General features: G+C 58.8%; 1 protein-coding gene across 2 annotated transcripts in view; it reads left to right on the top strand.

Moving 5' to 3' along the window:
* VAV2 (vav guanine nucleotide exchange factor 2) overlaps nucleotides 1-21058 on the top strand; it is a 159459-nt gene that overhangs the window by 82320 nt on the left and 56081 nt on the right. For both annotated transcript variants that reach the window (XM_055320331.1, XM_055320321.1), the window contains exon 3: nucleotides 2703-2761. In XM_055320331.1, coding sequence (XP_055176306.1) covers nucleotides 2703-2761 — 59 coding nt within the window. The remainder of the gene's footprint in view (nucleotides 1-2702; nucleotides 2762-21058) is intronic.

The raw sequence follows: 21058 nt of genomic DNA, 5'->3' as shown, positions 1-21058 counted from the left end.
CCACACCTGCTCCCAGCAGCCCCTGCCCTCGGTCACTGTAGGGTGGGGTTCGCACTCCCCTTCCTGTACAGATGCCAGTCAGGGAGCCTGCAGCCCAGGTGGACCGAGCGACAGAGGGGCACACTTAACCCCATCTAAGGAGCTGCCCCTGGCTTCACAGGAACCTGGAGCTGAGTCTCTCACGACCATTGATGACACATTCCAGCCCAGAGTAGAGTGTCTGCAAGCTCGGGGCTGAGGCTGCCGAGCACAGGGCTGCCAGAGAAGCCACCGTGTCTGCCGGGGCCACAGGCTTGTGGACACATGGGGACCTGGGCACTGGCTCTGGCTCGCTCCCCTGCGGCGGCTACTCTCTGCTGGGGGCTCCATCTGCAGGAAGCACAGCCTTCGCCCTAATTCTGGGTCAGGAAACAGGCTGGGTGTCCCGGGCCCGTGCTGACTGCTGGCTGGTGCTGTGGGTGGGCTCTGCCGGCAAGTGTCTAGCCTGTGTCTGGCCGGCTGGGGAGGAGTTGGGCAGGTGCTGAACACTGTCTGCCGTGGAGGGTGGGGGGCGGCTTATGTGCCCAAACCCTCCAAGCCCTGACATTTCTAGCTTCTATCACATGCAGCAATGTTGCTGTGATTGTCATCATCCCTAAAAGTTTAGAGCTCTCAACAGCCAAGAATAGCAGCCGAAGCTTAATTGCTCATGGCTTGTGAAAGGCCCCTTGGAGCACACAAGTATGGGCCTTGGTGGGCAGGCTGTGTGTGAGCCAGTGGAGTCCCACCTGGGGCGGCACAGAGGACCCCCCCCATTCCGCAGATTCCTACCTGCCAGGGCCCGGCCCCTGAGTTGTGACCACCTGCCGGAAGGCCCCTCACAGCACTCTGTTCGTGTTGGCCAAGGCAGTCTGTTGCTGTCTGAGAAAGGGGCCTTCTGTATGCCTTGGGGTTTCCCTCCCTTTAAAAAAATTGTGGCTAGAAGGATAGCCTAAAGGGAAGTCTGTGGAACGTGTCTCAGCTGGGGGCTTTAGGCAAGAGATCCTGCCTCAGTGTCTGTGAATTTAGCAGGTGGTCCTCATGGGCCATGTTCCCTGTCCCCAGGCACACATAGGTGACACATGTGCACACAGATTACACACACACAAGCACACATAGGCTACACACATGTGCACACATGCACACACAGTTTAAACACACAAGCATACTACTACACACACAGCATGCAATGCACACTGCTTACGTACACTCTTATACACATGCACACGCACAAGCACACAATACACATACAGTCACACATATATTATAGACAGACTGTACACACGTGCACACACAAGAGCACATGCATGTACAGACTTAACACAAGCACACATAGACTACATGCATATATACATACTATATACACACATTCATATACAGATCACAACATGCAATGCACATACTTCATCTCTCATGGATTCTCATTTATGTACACGTGCACATACACAAGGACACATGCATGCCACATACAAGCACACAGACTATACAAATGCACACACACAAGCACACATGCATGTATAGACTACACACAAGCACACATAGACTACACACACATACACATGTGCACACGCACAGATTACACATGCACACACACAGTGACTATGTATATAAAGACACAAGCACGTGTGTACACAGACTATACATGCAGCATGCAGTGCACACAGTCTGGCACACATGCAATTCCACGCACACACACACAGATGGACTCATGCACACTTATACAAGGACGTCTTGTAGGATCACACCTGTTCCCTGAGTGTGATGTCTGGCATGGCAGGGGCCCCGTAAATCCTGTGATGAATTGTGAACACTTCATGTGGATTTTACTCTGTGTTCTGGGGCAACTGCCTCCCTTTCCCTGCCTCAGTTTACCCATAACATCTGTGGAACCTCATCCTTGTCCACTGTCTGTTGGAAGGATCTGCGGAGTCCCTGCATTGGGGCTTTTGAGGCTGGGAGATGGGTGGGCCCTGATGGGACAGGACGAAGCAGGGTCAGGGGCAGCCAGAGAAGGAGTGGCCTCTGCTCATCTGGACAGGTTGGTGGGTCTGGGGAGATACTGCTTGGATTCCCTCACACAGTCTGAACCTGGCCTGACCCTTTGCGGGAGCTGGGTGTCAGTTTCAGCAGTCATGTGAAGAGAGGAGGGGCTCAGAGGAAGGAGTACCACGCTTGGATGTTTGTGTCAGCGCTGCGCCCCGGGCTGCTGTGTAACTTGGGGCTAGTCACTTAACTTCTCTGGGCCTCTCTGAACTGGGTCAGCACTTGCTGTGGATGTGCCATTAACCGAACAGCAGCACAGGGTGAGCACATTGGAAGCGTGTTGCCCATTAGGATTCCCGCGGCCCCGGCAGGGCTGACCGCAGGGTGAGTGAGAATGAGGCCCAGTGAGTGGTTCGTGGCTGGTGCGGGGGGGCGGGGGTGGTGGGAGGGGGCGAGCCCAGCCCCGCTCCTCTCCCACAGGAGCCTAGCAGCCCTCAGCTCACGCTGGTGCATGGGAATGACAAATTGTGCACGATACACTCAAAATAGGTACCTGGCCTCCCTCAAAATGCTACGCTGTGCGTGTGTATGTGTTTTTCCCAAGATGAACAGCTCTGTGTGCACACAGCCCTTCATTACGGTTTTGTGATGACTTTCTGGTTTCTTGTGGAATTACAGAAGCGTCTTTCTGGTCTCCCTAGGTCATCTCTGCCGTGTCCAGACTCTCCCTGCACCACGTGGCACAGAACAAAGGGATCAGGTGAGCTTGCCGGCGCAGCCAAGTGATGGCCCTTCGTCCTCCCCGCCACCGCATGCCACCTGCATGCCTGGCCTCAGCCACCCGAGTCTGCAGCAGATATGCTCTGCCTGCATCTGATGCATGAATTTCCATGTGGTGTCGAGTTGCCTCTTGGCAGCAGTGGGGAGGGGCGGGCAGGGGAGGGCCTCCAGTTCCCACCAGGGAGATTGAGCACACGTGTTCTATGGATGGGTGCAAAATATCTTTCGATTTCGGTAATAAGATGAGCAAATTAGGGATCCCTGGGTGGCGCAGCGGTTTGACGCCTGCCTTTGGCCCAGGGCGCGATCCTGGAGACCCGGGATCGAATCCCACGTCAGGCTCCCGGTGCATGGAGCCTGCTTCTCCCTCTGCCTGTGTCTCTGCCTCTCTCTCTCTCTCTCTGTATGACTATCGTAAAAAAAAAAAAAAAATTTATAAGATGAGCAAATTAATCCTTTCATAGACCATTGGCTACCGAAGCGCACTCCCTGCGCACCATAACTGGGGAGCTGGCCTGCTTGGTCTGGGGGCCCCCGGGTCCCTCGGCAGGACGTATCACCCCCAGTTTTAATGCCCTTTGGCTTTCAAAGCTCAGCCTCAGAGAACCCCGTGACTCCTGTGGTCTGGCCTCTGGTCTCTGACACGCAGGCAGTGGGGGTGGGGGAGGGCAGCCCCAATGAGAACGTGTGGTTGCCGATTCTGACCCACAGCTGAGGGGTCAGGGAGACGTCTCAACGGGGATCAGGTTCCAGATGGAGTGGGGATGAGCAGAGGACCTGCCCTGCCTCGGTGTCTCTGGAGGCCATGGGCCGGCAGGGTAGGGATGAGGGGTTTGGGAAGACAGAAGTAGCCCAGCCCTAGGGTGGAGTGTGTGGGGTCATGCCCGGGTGCAAGTGACATGGTGAGGGTGGTCTGCTATGGTGCCCCCCTCCCCGGTGTTGTCTCTGGAGGACACTGTGTGCCCAAAGGCTGGGGTCCCAGGACCACGGTGCCAGGTGCCTCCAGGCCAGCACGGCTGCCCCTTCATGGGGCTGTTCGCCGGGGGTCAGAGAGTCACTGGGACAGATGGGAAGGTTAGGGACCACTGCCCCCACCCCCAGGATGCGTTTTGCTGTTACATTCTCAGATGACTTAGAGATTCTGTTGAATTGGGGACTTTTGCTTTTGTTGTTTCTTACATCAGGGTCAGGACAGGTTGTTGGGGGTGTAGAAGCTACAGAGACAAAGCTCCTGCACCCACCAGGCCGCTTGCACCCTAGGACGTCGCTTGCACCTTGGAGCCGCCCCCCTCCCCCCAGCCACCCAGTTGCACATGCTGATTTGCAGTGTAGCTTCTGTGAGGCCTGTAATAGGGACAGTTTAAAAACTTAATCAAGAAGGAGTGTGTTATTTCTGAATATAGAGACAGCACATAGTTTTGGTTTTGGTTTTCTGCAGAAACCTGTGTGTTCTCGGGCTTGCCCCTGCCCATACCGTGCTCTGGGTACACTTCCCAGCCTGTTCAGTGTGGCCTCTCTATACACATGTGTGTGCACACAAGTGGGCCGAAATGAAGGGCGTGAGACGAAGGTTGATGCTGTTATGTGCTCGTTCATAAGAGGCTGGAGCGTGATCTCTTCTCTGTATCCATGTCTCCTTGAAGCAGGGCCTGGGTCCCGGGAACCCGGTTCTGTTCTTGGGGCTGATGAGCCCCTCTGGCTTTGCCCTGGACGGGGCAGTCCTGCTGTGGCTCCAGGCCCCTCAGCCCGGAGGAGGCTGACGTCATCCTGCTGTGCAGCTGGGTTGGGGGTGGTGAGGAGGAAATGAGAGGAAGGAGGTGTTAGCAGGTGTCTGCAGCCCCAGGAGGTCAGGGGAGCTCTCCTGTCTCCCACCTGCATGGCCTCCTCGCCCTCACGGCGGGTTGTCCTCTGGGCCTCTCCTGCCCTGGGCTTTCCCTTCCTCATCTGAGCCCCGATCCAGGGCTCTTCTGGAGTCCTTTCCCTCCATAGCCCCTGGGGACAGGAGCGTCCCCACCCCAACCACCACCACCCACGAGCTCAGGAAACGGCAACATGATGGGGCTGCCCTGCGTCCCCCCAAACAGGCTGTGATTTCCACTGGTGACTGGGCACTAACCACCAGCCCTTTACGACACTAACTCGCTCCTCGTTTAAGAAGGTTTCGCAGTGTCCCTAATTACCAAAGGTTTTGGTGTGGCCAAGCCCTTTCCTTTTTTGAAAAACCAGTCAACTGAGTCTGCAGCCCAAAGAGAGTCTTCCCAGTTTCTTGCCAGGCTGGATAGGAGCCCAGCACGCTCCTTTAGAAAAATGATCATTTTTATAGCCCTTGCACTTTGCATAATGAGCTGATTTTCCATAAAAGCCCTAATTATACTTCTCAGAGACTGATGAATAGGAGACTTAATCTGGGGGCCCCATCCTGGTGCCAGCTGGAGGATCAGAAGTGAGGCTGGGTTGGGGGTGGGGGGTCCCTGGTAAGTCATCCGGCTCCGCCGGTTGTCGGGGGGGGTGTGCAGGTCCTCCTCACAGCTAGAGCTGGCCCTCCAGAGGGAGGGATGTCCCATTTGGTGACAGATGAGAGAGCAAAAGGCAGAACTCTCCCAGGCATTGAAGCTGCAGGTGAGGCCAACGGGCCCTCAGCCCTCGAAGGTCTCCTCTGTCAGCCACCTACTCACCCATCAGCCTTAGCAAGGGTGCTCTTGGGGCCTCTGTCTCTTCTTCTGTAAGTTGGGAAGTTTCCCCTATACACCTGTGCAGCACTTGACGTTCCATGGATGCCCATGGCGCTGGCTTGGGTGGAGGGCAGAGAGGGGGCCCCTGAAAGCCACAGTCCCTTCCTGGCTCCTGGATCTTGTGTGACAGGGAAGGGATTCTCTGCAGGTGTAGCTAGGGTAATTACAAGTAACCAGAGGTCATTTTTCTTGTAAGTAAAAGAGGGAGGTAGGAGGGTCAGAGCAGAGCATGGAGATGTGATGGTGGAGCAGAAGTTGGAGTGATGCGGCCACAAGCCGAGGAATGCTGGCATCTTAAGAGCCAGGAAAGGCAACAGATTCTCTCTTGGAGCCTCCAGAAGGGACCCCGCCTGCTGACACCTTGATTTGAGCCCCTAAGGCTGTTTTCAGACTGTTCACCTCCAGAGCTGCCGGCCAGTCAGCTGTGTCCTGTGCGGCGGCAGTGTATGCAGGCAGCTTTGCAAGGGTCCTGGCGCTGTGGAGAGGGGTGGGGTGGGGGGCTCTGGGTCCTTGCTGGGCTGCTCCCCTGTCTTTCATTCCCCTACCCTAGGCCGCTGTCCTCTCTCTGCTATCTTTTCACTAAATGGAAGCAAAAATCCCATGACATAAGTCTTTTTTTGTGTGTTTTTTTTTTAAAGATTTTATTTATTCATGAGAGACACAGAGGCAGAAACATAGGCAGAGGAAGAAGAAGGCTCCCTGAGGGGAGCCCCATGTGGGACTTGATCCTGGGACTCTGGGATCACACCCTGAGCTGAAGGCAGACGCTCAACCGCTGAGCCACCCAGGCGCCCCACACCATGTTGTGAATCTAACCTATTTAATGTGTATAGTTCAGTAGCATTTGGCACATTCTCAGTGTTGTGTGCCCACCGCCTCTGTCTGTTTCCAGAACATTCTCCAACACGAAGGTAAACCCCGTCCCTAATAGGCATCCATACCCCTCCCCTGTGCCACCGCCCTGGATCCGTCACTCAGCTTTCTGGATGGGCCTGATAGGGATATTTCGTAAAAAGGGCATCACATGCCTCTTGGGACCTGCTTCCTTCTCCGGGCTGTGGCGCATCAGGGCTTCATGCCTCCTCTTGATGGGATAGCATTCTGCCGTAGGGATGGGCCTCATTTGGGGTTTCAAATCATTGGCTGATGGACACGGGGTTGCTTCCACCCTTTGGCGATTGTGAATCGCGCTATGGTGAACATTCATGTTTGTTTAGATACCCGGGCTTCAGTTCTTTTGGATTGTCTTTGATATTTTGATTATTTTCTATCCAAAACATACCCACGAGTCCCCGTGGAGCCAGAGGCTGAATCCCATCTTGGTGTCCATGGCACAGACCATGGTTGCACGCCGGCAGTGATGCCTGCCTTGCCGGAGTGGCTGTCTCCTGGAGGGTGGGGTTTCTGTCCCTTGTGCGATGCAGAAGCAGCAGCTGGGGGGTGGGGGAGGGCTGCCAGGCCTTGAGAGGGGAGTGGCTGCTGGGACTGGCCCTGGGGCTCCCCCATCACAGGGCCTCCTGCTTGTTGTCACCCTGAAACTCTGCTGTCGAAAGTTAATTTGGGGTGCCTGGGGTTCCTCACGCTTGGTCTTTTGCGGCAGTCTGGGAAGCCCCAGCCCCATCTGAGAGAGGCCGGGCTACAAGGCAGTCAGGGCAGGGGGCAGGGCAAGACTGGATGCCCCCACCCCCGCCCAACCCCCAGCAGATGGAACGGCTTTTCCTGTTTGAAGTGAATTCTCAGAATGTCAGACGCACCCTGATCCAAATCTGAGCACAGGAGAGCATTCTGGAACCAAAAAGAAGCACTTCTCGTCTCATTGCTGGCTGTAGAGGACCTGCTCTTTGGACTTTGTGTGTGTCTGGGGAACTCAGAAGTTCTCATGGGCTGCAGACAAAAGGCACAGCCGCTTTGGGTAAAGATGGGGTCTCCTGTCTTTGTCCTGAAGTGAGTGTCTCAGTGGGAGCCTGCGGGGGTGGGGTGGGGGACCCAGTGCTCTCCACGATCCTAGGGAGGAGAGGAGGGATTTCCCTCCAGCCTCAAAGGAGCCATTCCTAAGCAAAGGTCCCATGGTGCTGTGAAGCCCCAGCCACTCCTCGAGGCGACCTGTGGCTGTGGACAGGGCTGTGGCTCTTGGGCACCATCCCCAGGCCGCTCCATGGGCCCCTCCCTGCCAGTGTCCCTTTCCCATCTGGTGCCACCTGGTTAATTCCAGGTAATTGGACTGCACGAGAGGTTTGGATGGAGAGTGGCTGTTTTCACATGTTTAGCTCATTCTGCCAGCAAGATAGTTCTAAATGTCCCACCTGGTGGCACCAAGTGCCTGGCCGCTTGTCTTGCGTGGAGAGCCCGTGTTCCTCTCCCTTCTGTGGTGATGATGGGGCCGGCATCCTCGGCCATTGGGAATTCGTTCCCCTTCCCAGGAGGGGCTCAGGTGAGGCCTCCCACAGTGTGCTCTGGCCACACAGGGCAGCTCTCCAGCTGGTGCCTGCCCCACTTGCCCAGTTGGGGTGGGAGCCAGGTGACGACAGCTCAGGGAGGATGGCATCCGTGTTAAGCACTGAGCCCCATGGCCTCGGCTTTTCTCTCTCCCCACATTTGCTAGGCCCACTGGTTAGGCCTCCAGGCTTGGGCAGAATGGGCCTTGTCCCCTGGTACATGTGTGTGCATGTGCCTGGTGTGTGCATGCCTGTTCGCTCTCTTTTCTTGCATACCCGTCTGGTATCTTGCATTCTGGTATCTTCTTGTCCGTTGGGATGCCAGCAGCTGAATCTGAACACAGACATCGTATGCCAGCTGGGGCAGGGGGTGCCCAGTGTATTCCAGATCCTTCCTGGGGGCTCCGTCAAAGGTTTAAGAAGGGATGGCCCTCCTTGTGGTGAAGGCAGGGGTGGGAGGGCGGGTGTGTGGCCAACCTGTCTGGGAGGTGTTGGAAGAGAGGGTGTAGGGATGGGGAGGGAGGAACCTTCTGGTTTAATGATCCTGGATCTGGCGTGGCAGCCAGGGCGGTGATGGCGGTGTCACTAGGGGTGGGAGTGGGGGATACCTCAGGTAGCGAAGGCGGCTTGTGTCGTATGGGCCGGGCCCCAGGGTGAGGGAGCACATTTGGGTGTGCCTCTGCCTGGCCCGCCCTGCCCATCCCTGGCCTGGGGTGTGTGTGGCACCCAGAACCTGCCTCAGAGGAGGGGGGCCACCAGGCCAGCGACCACTCCAGTGAGGAAGAGGGTGCAGCAGGGGCAGTGGGTGCCTTTTCCACTCACCTGACAGTGACACCAGCTTATCCTGCTTCTGAGCTGACCCCTCCTGGGAAGGACCGTATGTTGATCCTTCCACCTCCCTACTTGGTGACAGTGACCCACTGTCGGAGAGGAGGGACAGCCCCGGGGGCAGAGGGGAGAGCCAGACACTGATCTTGGTGGCACCTGTCCATGCTGTCCACCTTTCCTGTTACCTGGTGCCCGCCCTTTCCTCCCTGGGATACCTGAGTGGTTGCCGCCTGCTTGCGAGCTGTGGCCACTGTGAATGGGGTTGTTGTCAGGACAGTGGGGAAGACCCGGACAGCGTGCGTTAGTGTGGGCCCTGACGCATGGTGGCCAGGTGACTCTGAGTGAGTCCGTCCCTACCATGGGCTTCGGGAGGGACCCTACCTCATGTCCTTACCCAGTTGCTAAAGAACTCAGGGAACACCTGCCTGCGCTTCTCTCCGCCACTTCACAGTGGGCACCAGAGCTGGAAAGACACGTTAGTTGTTCAAAAGTGTATTACTCAGCCCTTTTTGTGTGGGGGCCAAGGGGAGCTGCTGCCTGCGGGAGGGCCGTGCACGGCCAGATGCAGCTTCCCGGGGGCTGTCAAGGGCCGGAGCATAGCCGATTGCTGGGCCCTGCACCCACCCAGGGCTCTAGGGCCAGGCGGGCTGCCTCTGCCATCCTGCCGTCCTGCTGTCTGCTCACCCATGGAGCATGCTCCCCTGGCTGCTCTCTCGGTCTTATTGTGTCCCCTCCCTCCCATCCTCTGTTCATGCGACCAGTCAGCAATCCATGCATACATCTGTCCCTCTCCCCCCATCCATCCCCCATCTGTCCATCTGTCCATCCATCCACTTATTCATCCATCCTTCCACCCACCCATCTGTCCTTCCATCCTTCCTTCTGATTCCATCCATCCATCACCTTTCTGCTCATACGTCCACCTACCCATGTGTCTCTCTGTTCCCCACTGACCTACCCGCCCATTTGTCTACATGTCTGTCCATCTATCGTCGATCCTCCCTCTGCCTGTTTCACATGAACATGGCTTGGTTGGTCTCAGCGTGGAGCTACGAAGCCCACGGCCTCCGGCTCAGTTAAGGTCTGGCGTGGTAATGTGAGGTCTGCTCCTCAGCTGTGTTTGCTCCTTGGGGGGGATGGCGGACAAAGGGGTGACCCAGCCGACCTGGATGGTGGCGGGACGCCCTGTTAGTTTCCTGCTCCTGAGCCCATGTGGCCTCATTGGAATAGTGGGGTCACAGTTAAAACTCCCTCCTGGAGCTGTTGTGAGGATTAGACGACCTCCACCAAGTGCTCAGCACAGGCCCCAGTAGGGGGAGGGGCCACCTCGCTTGCCTCGGTTTTCTCTTCTGCAAATGGGGGTCTGCACCCACCAGGAGGGCTGAGTGGGCTGAAGCAGGTCGTGCGTGAATTTTCTACCTCCCGTTTGGTGGGGGTGTGTGTAGGCTCTGCCTGAGGATGAGCGCCATGGTGCCCAAGCTGCAGGAGCCCAGGGCTACCGCTCCACTTAAGGTGCTCATGGAACACGTGAGGGGACAGCGTGCATCCAAGCGCAAGCATCTGCCCCAATTTGTGGCTCGTAAGTGTCATACCAGCCCCCCCCCCCGGGGCCTTCCCAGGGCAGCTTGGGTGCCCACATTCGGAATCATGACGGGGGAGATGTCCCTGGTGCCCACATTGGCCTTCCTCGCTGACAGATGTCCCTGTGCCCAGACGAGAATCACTGTCTGATGAAAATCCCGGGAGTGTGAGCTGCCTCCTGGGCTGAAGACCAGTCTGCGCTGGGCAGTGAGACGGAAACGACAGAGGGCAGGGGCCTAGCACATTTGCCATGACCCTTGCAGACTCACGAGGCCCCCAGGACTGAGTGTCGTACCCCTCGCCCAGCTCCCACAGCTTGGCGTCCACAGCCTGGCACCTTCATGCTGGAAGAGCCCTTCATCCCTCTTTTTATGTGTGGGGAAACTGAGGCTGAGGGAGCATCCCTTTCCCAGGGTCCTTTACCTAAGGAAGTCGGCAGTCACCTCTTTTTATTCATTCATTACTTTACTTGCTCATTCATTTATTCAGTCAGTCAGTCATTCATTCACTCATCTGTCTGTGGCTGGTGATGTCTGGCCCCAGGCCAGGCACTGGGACACAGCCAGAACCGGCCACTGTCAGGTAAGAAGACGGACACAGGACCCTGGTCACAGGTGGGTGGACATGCTGCGGCGGGATGCAGGGCAAGGTGGGGTGAGCAGGGGACATGACCCGAACCCCAGGGGCACGAGGTGAGGGGCCAGCCCTGATATACTCGGGTCTGGCTACTGCTGTGCTCTTCAGCAAGTGCCTCAGCCCAGGGCTGTTTCCCCACCTCTGAAAGAGAGGTCTCATTGACTGATGATCAGAGCCCATGGTGTGGGCCCAGGGCCAGCGAGCCCCGTCTGGTGGTTCCCTGGTCAGGAGATCCCGGGGTGGGTGGGTGTGGGCTGGATGTGGCTTTAACAGCATAGGCCCCAGGCCCGTGAATGTGGGCTCACTGGGGAAAACCCTGTGGACCTTAATCCAGTGGCAGGTGTCCTTAAAAGAGACATGGGCAGAGGAGGGGCTGTGTGAGCATGGAGGCAGAGGCTGGAGGACCGGGCTGTAGCCCAGAGACACTGGGGCCCCCAGGAGCTGGGAGGGGCAGGAGGAGCCTCCCTAGAGCCTTGCATGGTCGGTCCTACCCTTGGATTAGGACTCCAGGCCTCCAGTACTGAGAGCATGAATTTCTGCCAGTGTAAGCCACCTAGTTGGTGGTCCTCGGTTATTGGCGGCCCCAGGACCCCAGTACCGTGTGCTCTGGGCCAGGGCAGGTGGGGGACCCCAGTCTCCAGCATGCCTGGTGTGTGGGGTGTGAAGCTGCACTTCCCAGACACTGATGGACACCCCCGCGAGCCCCAGCTCTGTCCTTATGCAGCCCTTGCCCCGAGACCTGCCTGCAGGGGGGCTTGGGGTGTTCAGAGACCCCCTCCGGTTAGCAGGAAGGGAGGGTGGGCCTCCAAGGACAGGGGCTTCTGCCCCTGTGGGGGCCCTGTCCCAGCAGCACTGGTTGTTGGGGGCAATGCGCATGTCCACATGTCCTGGGTCCAGAGTCCTCTCACCTCCGTCCTTCCCTCCGGGGAGCAAAGATGGCTTCACTCTGTGATGAGCCAAACAATAAAAGCCTGCTTCTTCAGCAAATATCACCATTAAAAATTTATCAGGGCAGCTGTGCAACATTATCAGCTCTTTTTCAGAGACCGAGCAGAAAGTGTTGTCATGCTGTGGGATTTATACACGTGCAGAAGGGATGTGGGGTCATTGAAAGTGCCCACGGGACAGGGGTGATGTCCTGGCCCGGGGGCGATGTTGGGGCTGTGGCCTGGGAGGGGGCCTGTCCTTAGCAGGCCATGCTCTCTAGCCCCGAGCTGGGCTCCCTGCGGTGGGGATGGCCCGATGCAAAATAAATGTAGAAACACACGGCAAGATTCACCATTGGTTCACAAGAGTTTTCCCGGTGCTTTGGACACGTCCAGCTGCGTGCACCGCCAGTGCCCCCTGAAGCCAGAGGCTGGTGTCTCTCCTCACTGGCAGTGGGCCTCTGGTCGCAAAGGGACCGTTTCCCCCATGTCACCCGGGCTGCTCTTGTCACCGTGGTTCTCATCTGTCCTGTCCCTCCTCGGGATCGGCTGCTCCTGAAGTCCAGGTCCTGCAGCAGCGACAAAGAGCCCTCAAGTGCCAGTGGTGGCTCACTTCCAGCAGCGAGCATGTGTGACTTGCTCACACGGCTGCATGTCACCTGTCCCCAGCCTTCTGCTGGAACAGAGTGGCCGTTGCGGCGGGGAAGTGGACATGGCAGCCTGTGTGCTGGCCTCTGCAGTCTTGGGCTCATCAATGAAGCTGGGATGCTCGATCTCATGAACCCAGCCTGTCGAGCTGCTTGTCCAGGGGAGGGGGGACTCCCTCTGTGCCCCAGAGGAGGACACTGAAGTCCAGAGGCTGAGTGACTTGCTGGAGGTCATGTGCCGAGGGAGTGGCAGAGCTGAGCAGGGCTGGGAGCCCACCATGTCACCCTCACCTGCCCTCCTCGCACAGGAGAGAGGGGTCTTGGCACTGTCTCTTCTTGACCTTCCTAGTTCCTCAGTGTCCCAACCTCCTCCTTTTCTATTTTCATTCATTTATTGAACTTTTGATTGTTTTGAATACTCCTGAGCCTGCCCGCCAACCTTGGAACTAGAACCTTCCGGCTCACAGGGCACGAGGAGACTCGCAGCCTGGCCCTGACCCCGCGCTCACCACCCACTGGCTCCCTATCAAGTTAGTTTTAGTAAATCCCATGCCTGGCTCTGTCTCGTCTTTGTTGTCTTGGAGCTTTAATCCAGAGAATTGGTCAGGTTGACTCCGGGGACTCGCTGTGTCCTCTCGCTGTCCTCTGATGTGGCAGGTTGTGGCCTGTGGCCCTGGGTCCTGGGTAGTGACCCTGTTCTTGTGCCCTCCCCCTGCATCGCAGCCTCCTGTGGGTTAGCGCTCTGCATGCCGGCCTCCACTGGGGGGCCAGGGCTTTTGGCCCCACTTTGCAGAGGAGGACCTGGAGTTCCTGAGGAGGCACCCCTAGCCCTGGTCTCCTGGCCAGTCAGTGGTAATGCTGGGCTCCACCCCACGGCCCTTGGATGGGAGCCAGTGGGGAGCTGGGGTCCCGGGTCCTGGGCCTGGCACTGACTCGACACCAGGCCGAGTGTTTCGGCCTTTCCAGCCTCAATCAGGTCCTGCCTGGCAGGGCCGCCCCTGGAGCAGTGGAGGCTCCGTTCCCGCTTGGGGGCTACTGCTGGGAGACCTGGACAGGTGCCCACCCTGACCTGGCACTAGGGGCTCAGGCCCTCCCCCATGCCGAGCTGCGTGGGGCAGAGACACCTGGCTGGCTTTGTCTCTGGTCCCCAGTGGGGTTGGTATCTGTGGAAGGCTGCGTCTTCTGCTGTTTGGTGAACTCCTGTCTTGGTCCCTCGGCTCCTCGAGCACCCCCAGAGCCCTGGACATCACTGCCGTGTGGGAGTCTGGCTGACAGGCCTGGTGCAGGGTTTGGATGGGATGGTGTCCAGCCAGGGCCCCTCCCAGGAGGGCAGCGCAGTGGCACTAGAGCTGGGAGTTGGCTGGGCTCTCGGCCCTAAAGTTTCCAAGCTGGGAGGTGGCCCTCCTGGCACACTGGCCCATGCCCAGCCCCCCACCCAGGGCCACCTCCAGACCCAGGGCTGATGCCCCCCCAGAAGGGCCGAGGCCCGGTTCTACCCTGCAGGGACCATGGCCCACCCCACAATGTGCGGTGAGGGTGCTGTCGTTCATCCTTGTCCTTGCCTGGGCCCAGGGCAGCCCTCTCCTGGGGACACTGCAGCACGGAGCTCCCCCCGGCCTGACCTATCCCCCATGTGTGCTGCCCTCATAGGTCCAAAAGGGGGACAGGGTAGGGGGCCCCCAGATGCCTTGGTTGAGGCGCCTTTGCAGAGGAGGCGATGTGTGATTCTGCTGACCCCCAAGGTTGAACAGCGACAGGTCTGGGGCAGGAGAGGCTCTGGGAGGGAATGCATGTGGAGTCCTGTGGGACGGAGAGGGGCCAGGGACAGTGGAAGAGACCACGGGGAGAGGGATGGGCAGGGGTTCTCTGTGCCTCTCTGAGTATGAGGGGAGCCCTGGGGTGGGGCCACAGGGGGTGGGGGTCCCCGGGGGAGGGGGAGTGACAGCAGGAGGTTGCTGGGTGCAGGGATGATGCCCAGGCCCTGGGGCTGCTGCCCACGCCATGGCCAGATGCCTGGACACATGTGGGGGCCGTGGGCTTGCTCCTGCCCGGGTTTCTTCTGCTTTTGGGGGCCGGCCTGGTTGCGAGCCCAGCCCTGCCCCTTCCTGGCTGGTCTTCTTGGCCAGCTGTCTTCCCTTCCCTGGGCTGTGCTGTCCTCATCTGAGGAGATGGTAGCACCCATCTCACAGGCAGCTGTCACTTGAGGATGCCCTGTCCTCCTCCCAAGGCTCCCTGGGCCCCTCGTTTGTGAATGGGGGGTTTCATCCAGGAGGGTGTGTGCCCCCACCGCACCCCAGACCCCTGGCCAACTGGTGGAGGCTTGACCAGGCTGCCCTGGGGCCGACCCTGCCTCTGGGCAGCAGGTGCTGTGATGAAGGAAGGGGTGGCCAGAGCTCTCTGGGAAGCTGATGTCCCCCTGGAGTGCAACCTGTCTTGCCAGAAAGAACCACACGATGGATGAGTGACGCAGGCCATGCAGCAGGGCAATCATGGGCAGGCCAGGTTTGGCCTCTCCGTCATGGGAGGTCTGCCAAGGGCAGGGTCTCTGGCTCTGGGGGCCCGCAGAGGCCTTCTTAGGACACGGTGATTTGGGGTACCCAGCTGACATTTCCCAGGAGATGAGCAGGAAGTGGGGGGCACAAGGGTGCCTCCAGCTCTGTGTCACCCAGTGCACCCCCACCCCCATGGTTTGTTCTCGGAGGTGAGAGCATGATAACTCAGAGAGTGCAGGGGCCTTGCCTGAGATCACACAGCCCTTCAGCGGTTCCCCATCTAGTTTCCCAGCTCTTGGGTATTTCCTGAGAAGATCTGCTCTGCTGGCCCACCAACCTGTTCTCCCTGTGTCAGCTGCGTGAATTTGACACTCGGCTAGGCCAGTGAACGTTCCCGATTTCCCCCGCCCCCACTACCACTGGTGTGTCCGCCGCAGGCTCAGACAAGGCGCTGGGCTGTGCAATCAGGGGAGCAGAGGGGATCGGGAGGCTCGAGCCCCATTACAGTCCTGCCCTGGTCCCAGAAGGGGCATTTCCAGGAGCTGCTAGCCATGGTCTTGGGAAAGGAGAAGAGGGAACAGCGTCTGTTTCCAGCAGCTTCCAGAGTGTTCCGCAGCTGTGGATTTCAGTCTGCGCCCCTAGCTGCCCTGGTGGGAGCCATTTGGTGCTGCAAAGACACCATTGGGGTAGGGAGTGGATCTACCTTAGGTCCAGGAGGCTGACGGGCTTTGGAACCTTCCACTAACCACCTCCCCCCCACCGGCCCGCTTGCTCCTCGGCAATCGGCCTGTCATCCATCCGTCCTGCACTGCGGTGCCTCCTCTCTCAGCCTCACGTGCCTCTCCCTGCCCAGCGTGTCCAAGCTTGGGCACCATTCCCCAGGGCCAAGGTCAGAGAACATTTGGGAGCTCTGGCCCCTCAGTACCCAGTTTGGAAACTTTCCCCGTGGAGAGTGTGCCTTGGTTTTCTGTTGGCAGAAATGGGGATGATGCACAGAGGCCTTGGCATTGGGACCCCTTCCCTGCTGGGCCAGGCGGGCTCCCTGGTGGCCATGGCAGGGCAGGCAGGGCTGTGCAGGCTTCGGGGATTTCCTGCCTATCCCGTGCTGGGGAGGGACTGTCGGGGAGGGACCAGACTGACCAGGAGCAGCCGCGGGGGCTGGGCCCTGCTCCTCGCGGAGAACGGCCCCCTGACCCCTGGCCTTTCCGTTCCTAGCTGCTGCCTTCCCAGAAGTGCACCGGAAAGTCACAAATACATTGAGCTTTGTGGCTGCTGAGAAGTGGTGGGGCAGCTCCAGGCTCCTCCCTCTGTGCGTGTGCAGTATTCCCTCTCCACCCCCAGCTCACAGTGCCTTCCTCCACCTGGGGGTTGGGGGGGTTTGGAAGCAAGGGCAGAAGCTGCCTGGCTGGAATTTGGAGGGTCACTTGGGCTTCCTCTCTGGGGAAGTGGGAGAGGACTTGCCACACCTCCCTGCTGGCCCCTGCCTCCCCCCTTGACCCCCGCCTCTCCCTTGGCCTGCACGGTGGCTGGGCCTGCCTCCACCAGCTGTGGCTTCACTCTCTGTCCCCCTATCCAAGCCCCCACCACACGGAGGCACCGAGACCCTTCTGTCTCTGTGCTGACTTTGGTTTAAGTCCCTGGATGTAATGCGGCGCCTGGGGGGCTCACTTGGTTAAGTGTCCAACTCTGGTTTTGGCTCAGGTTGTGATCTCTGGGTCCTGGGATGGAGCCCCATGTTGGGCTCTGTGCTCAGCATGGAGTCTGCTTGGGACTGTCCCTCTGCCTCTGCCCCTGCCCCTCACCCACCCAGACCACCACCTCCCCACCTGCTCTTTCTCCAAAATAAATCTTTAAAAAACAAACAAAGGCTCCTGGTGGTCAGTACCAGGCTGGCCCACTTGTCACTGCTCCTTGGCTGCAGCCCCAGCCACACTGAGCCAGCACATCCCCAAGCGCGCAGGCATGTTGTTCGTCCGACTGGGCTGCGTCAGTCCTCCAGCCCTTACCTCACGACCACATCCACCATCACCCCTGGCCTCCACCGCCTTGGGTGCCAGGACCTGTGGGAACCATGCCCACACTGCATCTCCTGTCATCCCACAAAATGCCTGTGCGGCAGGGGGTTTAATCCCCATCATTTTACAGATGAGTTAACTGAGGCTGGGGGCTCAGATCCTTTGGAAACTCTGGCCAACTCCGACCCCTATCTGATTTGAGGCTGGAACTCTGCCCTCGGTCAGACTTTGCTCTCCATGTCGGCTCCCCGGCCACCTCCTGTGAAGCCCTCCTGATTTCCCCAGGCCAGGACTGCCCACCTGCCTGGAGCCTTTCCTCCTGCACCCTGCACCCTCTGGCCGTGTGTGGCCTTCATGCGGAGAGTGGATCGCCCTCTTCTCCAACACTAGGTGTATGTAGCCTGAGCCGGGTGTGGGCATGGTGGGCAGCCGGCGCTGCCCCCTGATGCGATGGCCTCTCCACACTGGGTGGGGTGACGGGCTGAGAAGAGAAATGAGATCCGTCGGCTTGTTTTGACAGTCAGGGCTGTTTAGTAGGAGAGCTGTTTTTAATAAGGAAACCCTGGTGCTTCAAGGTCTCCCAGCCAATTAGCAGGCGGCACCCAGGTGACTCTCTCAATAATTAAACGGGCCTGTCAGGTCCTCCAGGCTGCACTTCTTTTTTTTTTTCCTTAAAGATTTTATTTATTCATTCATGAGAGACAGAGGCAGAGACACAGACAGAGGGAGAAGCAGGCTCCATGCAGGGAACCCAATGTGGGACTCAATCCTGGGACTCCAGGATCACGCCCCTGGTGGAAGGCAGGCACTAAACCGCTGAGCCACCCAGGGATCCCCCCCAGGCTGCACTTCTTGTTGGGCCTTTCAAGTTTGTGGGGCTGCGGGTACCCTGGCCAGCTGGTGCCAAAGGGGGTGTTGCCCCCTGCCCTGTCCACTGCGCCCCCTCCATGCTGGCCACTTCCTTCCCACCAGCCCCTGGGCTCACCTGGGCTCACCTGGGGAGATGAAGCTGACCCTGATGGCGACCTGGTGCCAGGCCCTCCCACAGCCCCACTGCACCCCATTCTGAGGCCAGTTTCAGAATAGGAAACTGAGGCCTGGCCAGAGACGTGAGCTGCCCACAGGGTAGGGCCAGTGCTGGACATGGAAGCACTTTGGTCTCCCACATTTGGGACTAGGTGGCCAGCACTGAAGTTCCCATGTTCCGGGACATTCCCTGGTCCCAGGCATACTGGATGGCGGTCGTCCCCTGCAGGCAGTGCCGGGTGCTTAGGTACCCCCCAGGCCTGTGGGGCCCAGTCTGCTTGCTGGGGGCCTTGGGCTGGCCTCACCCTCCAGCATGGGAACCCAGAGTGCTGGCCCTCACCTGTCCCTGGAGCACACCAGGGCGGCCAGGGAGGACCAGAAACACTCGCGACCCTGCAGGTGGACATGGGCTTCAGAGGTCACTTGCATGGAGCATTCTATTCTGTGAGTCGGAATTTGCTTTCTTCTTGAATCCTTGAGGTGAAGGATGAAGTCGGATGTGTCTCAGACCTTCCTGGATCCCATTCATCTGAAGGCCTGCAGAATGTAGGAGAATGAACGCTGAAGCGTAGGTCACGGGATGGTGCTGGGTGATCCTGAATACCCATGTCAGGGCCAAGCCCTGACCAGGAAGCGTTCTCACCTTCCGGAGTGTGGACTTCTGTGTCTGGGGGACACTCCTTGAGGCATCGAGTCTGGGGTGGGTTGGAGGACCCAGTGATGGTGCCGACCCTGTGGTCCCCTGTCTCCAGGAGTCGGCACCCGGAGCTGTTGTTCAAGAAGCTGTGGGGACCTCGGGGACAGCCTGTGTCTGCACTCTGGACCAGTCAGGGGCTCTGGGGGTGGGCCACTCAGAGGGATGGAGGGCGACCCAGCTGTCATGTGGGGGAGACTCGCTGGGTAGAAGGACTCAGAGGTGCACTGTGTTACCTTGTTTCAGCTCAAGTGACTACTGATATTCTACAGTTGGGGAAACTGAGGTGGGGGGGGAGCGTGCCCTGCTCAGTGCCACATGGTGAGGCTGGATTCCAACCTGGATCTCAGTTGTTCACTCTCCTCACAAGGCCTCCTGTAAAATGAAGGTGACAGAGGTCGTGGGGTCTCTGTTTTGGCTTCTGGCCAGTACTCGATTTCCAGAGTGTGGGGGGATCGAGCCGGGGCGGAAAGAGGGGGCAGTTCCAGCTACTGGATGCTGAGGTTGTCCTGGTGGGGGAGGGGAGACTGAGGGGGCTCCTGGGGAGCAGCGGCATGACCCGCACTCACTGCCCCCGGGAGGAGGGGTGCTGGGGAGCTGGGCGGGGAGAGTGGACACAGCCTGACGCTGTTCTGCTTCCGGCCCTGGCGTCCCTGTCGTTCCCGAGGTGGTCCGAGTGGGAAAGTTGGCTTCCCAGAAGCTGGGGACAAGGAAGTGCATGCTCAGGAAGGGTCTGATGGGACAGGAGGAGCCCATCCTGCTGCGAGGGAGGCCCAGGGGACCCGCTCTGGGGTTTAACCCGCGGTCATTTCTGCGCAGACTGTTCTGTGGGGCTTCCTTCTTGTCCTCTCCTCCTAAAGAGCAGGTGGTTGACATTGTTCAGGTCAGGATGTCTTGTTGGGGTGGGGGGAGGGAAGGGAGGAGGACAGGGGAGTGGGAGGTAGGTGCTGGGGGGGTAGATGCAGCACGGGGTGGGGGGATAGGGGTAGGTGCTGGAGGCAGATATGGGGGGCGGGGGATGAGGGTAGGTGCTGGGGGTCCAAGGGGGTAAATGCAGCATGGGGTAGGGGATAGGGGTAGGTGCTGGGGGCAGATATGGGGGTGGGGGATGGGGGTAGGTGCTGGGAGCAGATACGGGGGGCAGGGGTTAGGGGAGGTGCAGGGGAGTAGATGCAGCAAGGGTGGGGGGCTGGGGGTAGATGCAGGGGGATGGGGGTGTGGATGGTCAGCCAGTCCTGGCCACAGCGTGACCACAGTCACCCTTGATCTAGGTCCTCTCTGGCTTTAAGGTAAAGTGGGAACGTTGCCCCGTGCGGTGCCCTCTGTGCACACTGGGGACCCGGTGTCAAACTGGGTGACTTGAATACCTCTATGTGGTTGCTCAGAAGCTCTCCTTGAAGATGCTTTCCTGGCTCTGCTTTGGGGCTGATGTGTATTGTTTTGGGAGAAGGCGGAAAAACTGCTTGAGACTGTCTGACGTCCATCTGTCTGTCTGCCCATCCACCCTGCAGCCCACCCGATGTCCTAGCTTCTCTTCCCCTCCTCCCCCCACGTCTCATTCCTGGTCCATCAGCCCACAAATCAGGCCATGTCCCTCCTGTCCTCCCAGACAGCCATCCATCTGTCATCCACCCATTTGTCTGTCTGTCCGTGCCTTTCTGGTGCCAGGCTCCGTGCTGGGCGAACATAGCCCCAGGCTGAGCACATTATCAGATCTTCCCATGTGGCTGGGGATTAACTAAATCTTGGGGGCAGCTAGGTCTTGGGGGCCAGGGTGGGGCAGGGGACCAGGGGCAGTGTGGATGGGCCATGGCACCCCACATTTCTGTATCATCTTGGGGTCAGTCCCCCACAGCCAGGGGGTGCCCTCCCCCCACTCTGGCTCCTGCCATCTGACATCATCTGTCTTGGGCTGTGACAAAAATGAACTGGGCTCACAGTTCCATTCTCCAGGGGGCTCATCCCCCTGGAGAGGGATTGTCAGGATAAAAGCACATTCTGAGCCACCCAGGTGGACACTGGTCTGAGGACACTGAGGGCTATGTCCCCCTGAGCCCAGCAGGGGAGCTTCCTGACCCATCACCCCCCTTCTGTCCTAGATGCACTTTGGGACTGACAGCATTGGCAGGGACCCTGGGCATGCCCGAATACGGAACCATGGGATTGGAAAATAAAGATCCTTGAGTCCAGGGAAGCCGGCTGCTCAGTCTCAATACAATGTGAACGTGAGAGGCCCTGACAAGGCCTGCAAGGAGAAGTGCTTCC

The sequence above is a fragment of the Nyctereutes procyonoides genome, unplaced genomic scaffold, assembly GCF_905146905.1.
Source record: "Nyctereutes procyonoides isolate TBG_1078 unplaced genomic scaffold, NYPRO_anot_genome, whole genome shotgun sequence".
NCBI lineage: Eukaryota > Metazoa > Chordata > Mammalia > Carnivora > Canidae > Nyctereutes > Nyctereutes procyonoides.
Note: the sequence above shows the minus strand (reverse complement) of the source record. Positions and strands in the feature narration are given on the sequence as shown.